General features: G+C 45.1%; 1 protein-coding gene across 1 annotated transcript in view; it reads right to left on the bottom strand.

Annotated features, from left to right (window-relative positions):
- etv4 (ETS variant transcription factor 4) overlaps positions 1–8,132 on the bottom strand; it is a 40,449-nt gene extending 32,317 nt beyond the window's left edge. The window contains exons 1-4 of the mRNA XM_056296555.1: positions 7,947–8,132; positions 7,168–7,258; positions 6,841–6,888; positions 1,458–1,511 (exon numbers count right to left, since the gene is read on the bottom strand). Of these exons, the coding sequence (XP_056152530.1) occupies positions 1,458–1,511; positions 6,841–6,888; positions 7,168–7,258; positions 7,947–7,991 (238 nt within the window). The 5' untranslated portion in view covers positions 7,992–8,132. The remainder of the gene's footprint in view (positions 1–1,457; positions 1,512–6,840; positions 6,889–7,167; positions 7,259–7,946) is intronic.
- Positions 8,133–9,339: the final 1,207 nt, after the last annotated feature.

Genomic DNA, 9,339 nt, shown 5'->3' with positions numbered 1-9,339 from the left:
GGCATGGGAAAAGAAACCCCTATTTATACAGTCACTTTGATAGCCTTAAACGGACCCCCCCCCCCCTTACAGGACCTCAAATAAACACACAGATGAATATATTAATTCTGGCTTGTCAGCTTGAGTTTCCCATCAGTCCGGCTGAAAGAGATGCTCGAGCTCGACTCTGTGGCCATTGACTGTGAACAGCAGGGACACTGTCTGTCAACGCCGGAGTGTCTCTGCCACGTATAAGTGAGCTGCCTGTCAAACCCGAGCCCCCCTGACCCCGCAGATCATACCGGGGTCAACCGTGTGCAGAGCCTTGACAGCTGATTGGCTGACAGGCCAGGGGGTTAAGTAGACATAACCCCTGCATGCCCCGCGGTTCATCTCCGCTTCCTCCTCCGCATTGTTGGCCGACAGACGGGGGACAATGTTCCACAGGGCATGTGTCACCGAGGGGCGCACCAGTTGTGACTTGGGGGGCTGATCGAATCACATGATGTTTACACACAAAAGATGCATGTGTTTGAATCGCAGGAAATGCCATCGACCACGGTTGAGAGTTTATCTCGCAGGATTAGACTACTCCTGAAATGTTTCCGTTCAGGGTAATTTCTGTTACGATCGCCATATCACCGCCACATTTATATCGACGGAGAAGCCCGGAGTTTATGAATGGCACAGAAAAAACGACGACGGAGAAGCCCGGAGTTTATGAATGGCACAGAAAAAACGATGTTTTGTAGAGCGCCGCACTCACACACTCCCTCCCACATAGATCCTGAATTACCATTGTTTAGACGAACAACGAGAAAGGGAAACCGATTCAAATAGCAGTTGCTCAGTTGTGCGGCCCAGGAATTTGCTTTTCCATTTTACATCTTCCGATCTGCACAAAGGGCCATCTTTGTACCTGGACCCTGAATGATCCTGGTTTCCTGGGCTGGACCCTTTCAGCTTTTCAAAGTCATGCAAATGGATGGCGGTAGCGCACAATGCTGGCATCCAAATTTACTTTGAGATGACAGGGTGATTAAGCACGGGTGTCAGCGAGACCGGAGAGATTACTGTAAAATTACAAAATTACAGTATCCCCACCTGATCCCCTGCCGGTTTCTCAAGCTGGCTCTGACCCCATGCTGCTGTCTTGACCTTACCGTCCCATATGCCTATACACTCGCTAAGCAGACACACTGGACATGTAGTTGGATTTGCAGAAATAGGCTAGTAGGCAAATGTGATTTTCAGTTCCAAATGCTTGGCATGGCTCTCCACGCACAACTCCATACACATGGCATAGATCAGGACAACATTTTGCAAAAATTTGTTTCTTATTCTTTAAATTAAAGATATTTGGGGTTCACGCTAACCCATCAGATAGACACCGATAACCATGCACAAATAGAAACTCACATAAAGACATATCCAAAACATCTTCGAGTGAAGGCCCAAACGGAAAGTGGGGTACTCACAGTTCTCGGAGTGGAAATCAGGAACAAACTGCTCGTCACTGTCAGGAACCTGAGCTGGAATTTTGAAGGCAGAGAAGAAGAACTGTTAGATTTAAGCCGTCAGGTTTTAGACCATGCTTGACTCTTGAACACACACCGCCTTCCTGGTTTTCTCAGTCTAACTGACCTTTACATCCCACCTTCTTCACTTTTGCAGCGTACCAGCACATTTCTACGAGCTTTGGATGAATGCGTCGTGGTCGGGATGAGCTGAGAACTCCTAATATGCCATCTCACTGAGGGCGGCTAACCTGCTGGTCATGTCTCCTGTGGTATTTCACATCTGTTGGTAGTATTGACCTTTGACTTCATTTTCAAGGTTTCAGAAAAATGAAAAAAAATACAAGCCTGCTGGTCACAGTTTACCCTCAAAGGCAGGTCAACTCGTCATTCTTATCTACAATTTCAGCATAAGACTTGGGATCTATCAATAGTAAATGTGCCTGGGAGACTGTATTTTCAGCAAAGCAGTACTTCTTCGTGAGCCCACCATTCAGCATCGTTTCCAGTGGTTTAAGGTGATGCATTACTAAGAAAGCCATGGGTGATTTAAGGCCTTAAGAGGCCTACTTACTGCAGCGAGAGTTATTGTCACTCACACAGACTACCTATTGAACCGATTTGATGGCAGATCAATATAGGGGTCAGGCCACTTCCCCATTCTCTCCGACAATGGCCCTGACGTCTTGACAATCCCTTTTTGACCACGCTACTCAAGCTGATCAAGCGTCTTTACGCAACACTGACTTACGCTGGGACGATTTTAGGAAAATGGAAGTCAAAGAAATTATGTGTTTACTGAGTTATGTAGACATCTGTCACAGTAACCCGCACAGGCTGAACAGGCTGTTCTGGCTGCACGAGTATGGAAACATGTCATGTGGCGGGACTAGCTAACTATACACAGTCAAAATCTCTCTCTGTGTCCCAAACTCCAGTCGCTGTTGACTTTCTCTGACAGTCTAGAAGTGCTCTGGTATTCATCACCTTCTTTGACAGCTCGGAGGAATCGCTTGTAAGGTCAGACTAGACGCACTGAGGAAACGAGGAAACCAGAGAGACCAAAGGCGAGAAGGGAAGTGGGGGTGAACAAAGGGGCAAGTTAAGGTCAAAGCACCGCTTAGATCTTTTTTGTCATTCGCCCTTTATATATAGTGAATTAAAGATGTGGTTTCTGCAGCAGTACTTAATCACTGCAAAAAAAAATGTGATCTTACCGCTTCACTCATCAAGCAGTAACTGTAGCAGCAACTGCCATGCCAAATCTATATTGGTTACGATTCCCCGAATTCATACATGGCATTGCGAATTCACGATACAAACCACTCAGAAACAATATACAGCCAGCTTACAGTAAATACTGGCATGCGTAAATAGATAAGTCAATACATAGATGTTTGTAAATGCACATGTTTTATTTAGCTGTTAGATACAATTACTTACCGGTCTGCAAAGGATATAAAGTTTCACAGTGTATTTTGATTATGCATTCTCACATAGTGAGGCTCATTTAGGCCCCTAACTGAATTAGTGCAGTCAGTGATGCCAAGCCCAGGTGCAGCAGAGCTAGACAGGCACTATTGTATTGCTCTTATTGTAAAAAAAAACCCCGAACCCATTCACAATTGTCCTTCGGAGCTTTAGATTTTGAATCACACAAGCAGGTCAGAAAAGCCCCCATCATCCAACGGCCAAAGCCCCAATAGGGGTGAGGAGGTCAGATTCACCCACTGAGCCATGAGCACACTGGCATTCGATTCACTATGCTCAGTTTAATGCCCGAACCCTAAACCTAGAGCGCAGCCCGGGCCAGCAACCTTTTAATCGGGCACCGCTCCCGCTCCGCAAGGGTTTCTGGGTTTTTTTTTTTTTGAAAGTCTTTCCATTGCTTGGGACTAACACTTACGTCATAGCACAGGCTAACTGGTAGGGAAAATTTGATGGCTATCATTAAACATCGTGAAACTAATCTCGGCCATAATGGCAAACTAAAACAAAATGGCCCCACGTTGAGGGTGCACCAAGTCCCTCGGCATCAGGCTCCCTACACATGATTCTGTGACAGCAGCTTTGAGGAAACGATACCAGAGCTGAAGCAGTAGTACAGCCTCGAAGGAAATACAGCGTGTTTCCCTCAAAAAGTCAAAAAGTGGCAAGTTCAGAGAGCCCACAGTGACGATGCGCCAGGGCCTGTGACCTGAGCCAGCCAAGCCGAAGAACCCAAATCTAGCTCAGTATTCAACCTCAACAGCCTCCTCTCTCACTTCATCCACTGCAGCTTCCAGACCATGAAACACAGCAAGGAAACCCAGACAGGCGAGAGAGGGAGAGAGAGAGGGAGAGAGAGAAGAAAATAGGAAATAAGAAATTCAAATCCACTTTCTCTTTTGTCGTCTTGCTCCTGCTTCCTGTGCAGAGGAAACCGGATGATGGCGTTTTGGGACATGTTCAGATAAATGACATTGATTTCTTATATAATGCCACGTCCTGTGGCTTACTATACGGTAATACTATTACCCCCTTTTAACTTTTTTTCTCTTGCCCCCGAGGAGAAGAATAAAGCTGTTTTATGAGACAGAGCAGAGGCCAATATTTAGCCCATCAGATCAAACAATCAATCATTGCCACTAGTTTCAACATGTCCAAAATGGAATATGCTGGACGTTGTTCAGAAAAGAGAAAGGGAAAAAAAGGAAAAGAAAAAGCATTAAGGATGTCTGAGCGTCAGAGCAACTGGCTCGCAGACAAGATCATAACCTCAGTTTATAACCTCAGCGTGCGTGTTTGTCTCTCTCTTGTCCCATTATATATTTATATGTCTTTTACTCTGTGTGTGTGTGTGTGTGTGTGTGTGCACGCGCACGTGTGCATGCATGTGTGTATCCTTGTGTAATCCGTGTGTATCCATGTGTGTATCCGCGTGTGTGTCCGCGTGTGTGTGTGTGTGTGTGTGTACGTGCATAGACGTGTACATGTTCATGCATGCGTATCTGATTTTACTTCCAGGAACACCTCGTCAGGAGCTTTGAGATGCAAGTCAGCACAAGAGGGAAAAAGTGAGCACAGACGCATGTTCTCCTCTGTGCTTCCAGGCACCTTGAATGACTTTTTTCACTCTCAGTGGGAGATCCTGGGAGGAGCCAGCTTCAGTCATATAAACCTAAAGGCCAGCGAGACAAGATGTGACAAGCTCCTGAACTCTTACCATTCAGTACCCCCCCACCCCCCATCGCCATCTCCGTCTTTCTCCCCTTTCTCTCTCTCTCTCTCTCTCTCTCTCTCTCTCTCTCTCTCTCTCTCTCTCTCTCTCTCTCTCTCTCTCTCTCTCACTCTCTCTCTCTCTCTCTCTCTCTCTCTCTCTCTCTCTCTCTCTCTCTCTCTCTCTCTCTCTCTCTCTCTCTCTCTCTCTCTCTCTCTCTCTCTCTCTCTCTCTTCCGCTGTCTTGTGGCATTAAACAAACTCCCTCCAGCTACCCAGTTTTTACAATCCTGGTGAATCCCTCACAACTGCAATCAGTCATGATAAGGTCTTTAATTAATGCAACAGGAAAGGAGAGGTCTTAGTCAGGGAAGCTGAAAAACAAGCCGGTACTTAGGGTTAAATAACACCTTTGATGAAGTTGCACTACAACTTCCAGTCCTGAAAATTATTTTTTTTTCTTCCTTCCTTCCAAAATCCATCTAGAGGATCCATAAGGATACTCTATAGACGCAAGCAGATCAGCCCGGGTCCCTTCTGCATGTCGGGCTTTACAGCTTAGTTTGCAATACAAATGAATGGGATTCAAAGTATCAGACTTTGAAGTGCGTCCCATTGTTGCCTGTTTTATTGGCACCGGCTCTCTCTTTGTCTGCGAGACACCCGTGTGGAGTCAACTCGTTGGCTCTGACGCTGCATGAGAAAAGGCGAGAAGCCCGAGGTGGACGCAGCATTGTTTTCCTCGCACCGTAAACAGTAGCTTGACAGGGAGCGGGGTCCTACTTGAATACGTAGCTCGCCCCAACCCGGGGCAGGGAAGACCCTCTCCCCAACGAGTCTGATTGCATCTGCCTGGCCTCCCTATCTCAGTGACCTCCTATATAGATAGGTCGAAGTTAACGCTGGGACGCAGTTTTGAAATCTTGGACGCAACAAATGAAACGTTGTGTTGTGCATTAAGGCAACATAAGCAAGTTCTCATGCTTAGACATAATAAGAAATCCCCTATGACTACAACAAACAGCTCTTTGACGGAAAGAACTGTGATGGCAAATTCCTCACAGAAAACAGCACAGGGAATTTTGTACAAAAACTTTTTTTTTTGCACATTAAGAAAACAAAAAAACTTTACCGTTCCTAAAAGAATATTAAATGCAACAATTTAGTGCCATCTCCCTTCGATGCACACCCATCAACCCCAATGACAAAAATTAAAATAGTGTCTTTCGGATCAGTTCTCATTTTTTTAATTCAATTTTTCAGCACACATAAGGCCTATTGTCCTGCCACTGCCTTGCACTGGTTTAACAAACATTACTAAACAGGCCTGATGACTCATGCCTCAGCGTTGTTGTCCTGTTCTGACATATAATTGCTCTATTAGAGTTCACGTCAACATTGTACTTATGAGGTCTGCAAGCTGACAATTGCCTCGGACTGAGCTCCATTTCATCGCTATGCACCTTTGAGTGACACAAGGCAAACATACTGTTTGTTTGCATTGGCCAGTCGCTGGCACGCAGACTACATGCCAACATGGCCAAAATAGGACATGCTCAGAGCTAATAATGTCCCGTCTGTGTTCTCTCTAGCTGGACATTTTTCCCCCCTCTTTTCTGCTGTTGTATGGTTTATGAGCATGTGTGTTGCATCAGAAGTTTTGTCTCCCCACGAGACTTTTTAAAGCAACTTAAAACCCTTCCTAAACTGAAAAGGTCATTGCTTCACTGAGACATAGACTTGCCTCCATTGCCTTAATGCTGAATGCACTGGAGGAAGCTTGCAGACCAAAGTGCTCATGTTAATTTCAGGGATAACACATTGAAATGTTGTGGAGATATTTCTGGCAAAAGAACTTTTCCCAGGCTGACCAGGTTTCAGAGTGAAAAACACCCATGGCTTATATGAAATACCTGTTTATAATACCTATAATATTTGTGTAACTTAAGTCCAAGGAGAAGAGAATAGAATAGAATAGGACAGAATAGAGTAGAGTAGAATAGAATAGAAAATCTGCATTTCGTATTTGTCTTTTCATGATAATTTCCAGACACTCGCATCATTCAGTCCCATCCCTCTTGTCATATATTGAGCAATATTTATCATTAATAAGTGCAAATTAAGGATGCCTGCAGGCATGTCTCACCTTCTGTGAGCCATGTCTCTTGGAGTTGGCTTAAATCCTGAAAAAGGTCTGGAAAAGAAAGAATGAAAGAAAGAAAGCATGGTTAGCTTTTTTGCAGAATGGCAGCATCAAAGAGTTAATAGATCATCATTCAGTGGTAGACCATTACTCATCATGAGGTCTAGTTCAAGTTCACATTGCATGAGAGTATCACATCAGTGATAAGTGCAAGCATATCGACTTCATTTTTCAGTGCTTATTTTTTTTTCTTCGGTGGGCTGCTCTGTAAACCTGTTTCACATAAAGGTGCTTGAGGCCATGTGAACTTCCCTTGAGTTCCTACTTTACCTTCAGATTCCTGAGGGGGCAATTCCGTGTCCATGTATTTCCTCTTTGCTGCCATCAACAGTCTATTTAAGGGTCCATTTCCTTGCGACTTCTGCAGAACACCATACATATTGCAGACAGAAGTGCGAAAGACACGGGGCATTTACAGTATGTTATGTCAAGGCAGGCAATGGCATATGGCTACAATACCAGCAGACTAGAATACACTGCACAATAGCACTGTAACGATGATAATAACAACAACGACAACAAACAATAATGACAATAATAATAACAATAATAACCGTTGCTCGTGGTCTATCATGTCACAAGCCTTTAGTGTTTCCATATCGGCCACTGAAAGCTAATAACTCACTGCAACTACAGCAAGTTGAGCAGAAAGCGCCTACAGAAAACAACACGTCTGCCAGTTGCAGAAGCAATCTCGGGCGAAAAAAACAAAAAAACAAATGCGCCCTTAGTGCCGCAAGTAAGAAGCCATTTGGCATACACTGACACGTTATCAGACCGGAGAAGCTCGCTGTAGACAAAGCTCTGACAAACATCACCGAATGCAACATTCGCTGTGTTTAAAATCTGTGCAGCGACTCTGAAGTTATACGTTGCTGATAACGAGAGTACAGCGCGAGCTGAGAAGTAGTTTCCTCCAGCGCACGAGCTGCCTCAGCCGAAACTCATGCAAAGCGAGGGGGGCGATCGAAAGAGAAAGCCCGGTAGCCAAGTCACGGGAATACGAGCGGCGCGTAGTCGCGGGAGAGTTCCTTCACACGTATACGTACATTTGCTAAAGTGTAAGGCACTTGCTGGTCCAAATATCCATCCATCTTACAGTCCGTCCGTTAACCGTTTGTGGTCATTTAGGCTGAGTTGAGTGAAATCCACGCAGCCTGCAGGGAGAGAGGGAAGAGGGGCCAAGGGCTGCGAGCGCTAGTTGTGAATGGAGCTGCGTGGAGGCTGCATGCATAATGAGCTCCATTCACAAAAAAAGCAGAGGGGAAGTGATGGCGAGTGATTACCCAGCGGGCTGCTGCCCTCCTCGCTCCTACAGATCTGGGGTTGTGTGTGTGTGTGTGTGTGTGTGTGTGTGTGTGTGTGTGTGTACGTGACCGCGTGTTTGTCTGTATTTTTGTGCGCGTGCGCGGTTGTGCGCGCTCGAGCGTAGCCTATTTGTGACAGACCGCTCGTCAGACTATCAAAAGATAGCAGGTGGGACTTTTAGGTCTACTTTAAAAATACATGTATATATAAATATAAATATAAATATATATATATATATATATATATATCCGCATCTGTCCTGTTCTTTATAACTGGATTCGTAAAACTTAGTCGTCCTTCAGCGACGGCGGCTGAACTGAATTCAGCACCCTTGCATATTTAAAAAACAAAATACGTTTCATCTCACAGGACCCATTTGTTTTTGATTTGTTCATTTCGTTGGCTTTTTTTGTTTTTTGGCGCATTTGAGATTTCTACCACTTGAGTTTAGCCCTCTAAACTCCGATGTTGGGGAGAAAGAGGAAACTGTAGCTCAGCGTGAGAAGAAACAGATGTTGCGTTTCATTCAAGTGACGACAACAACATCCCTTAAAAAGACAAGCAGGACTGACGGAACCTGTATTGGTTAACGTTTTGTTTTTGGGGTGATTTTTGAATAAGAGCCGCGCCGTCGATACTGGTACAGACTTAAAGTGTTGACCTCGTATGATTTGGAGACTTGCTTTTTCTTTCTACCCCTCAGATCTGCTCGGGCTACAGGAGGTTGGTGACTGGTGAATTTCCTCTTTCAAAGGCTCGAATTTCTTGCCTTTGTCCTGATGAATACACTGACTTATGAATGAAATCTCGGTTCCGCCTCTGAACCAATCAGCGGCGTGATAGTCCGGGCTCCTAGCAACCGTGGGCGGAGATTGAGCGGCGGCAGCCAATCCACGCTCTGAAGTATACGGGCTTTATACTGGATTTTCCAGTTGTTTTTCATTCACAAAAAGAGAGAGAGAGAGAGAGAGAGAGAGAGAGAGAGAGAGAGAGAGAGAGAGAGAGAGAGAGAGAGAGAGAGAGAGAGAGAGAGAGAGAGAGAGAGAGAGAGAGAGAGAGAGAGAGAGAGAGAGAGGGAAAGTTTAGAAGTGGGGAAAAATCCTTCCATTCATAAAAACTTGCCCTGGCTTGAAA

Source organism: Lampris incognitus, chromosome 17 (assembly GCF_029633865.1).
Source record: "Lampris incognitus isolate fLamInc1 chromosome 17, fLamInc1.hap2, whole genome shotgun sequence".
NCBI lineage: Eukaryota > Metazoa > Chordata > Actinopteri > Lampriformes > Lampridae > Lampris > Lampris incognitus.
Note: the sequence above shows the minus strand (reverse complement) of the source record. Positions and strands in the feature narration are given on the sequence as shown.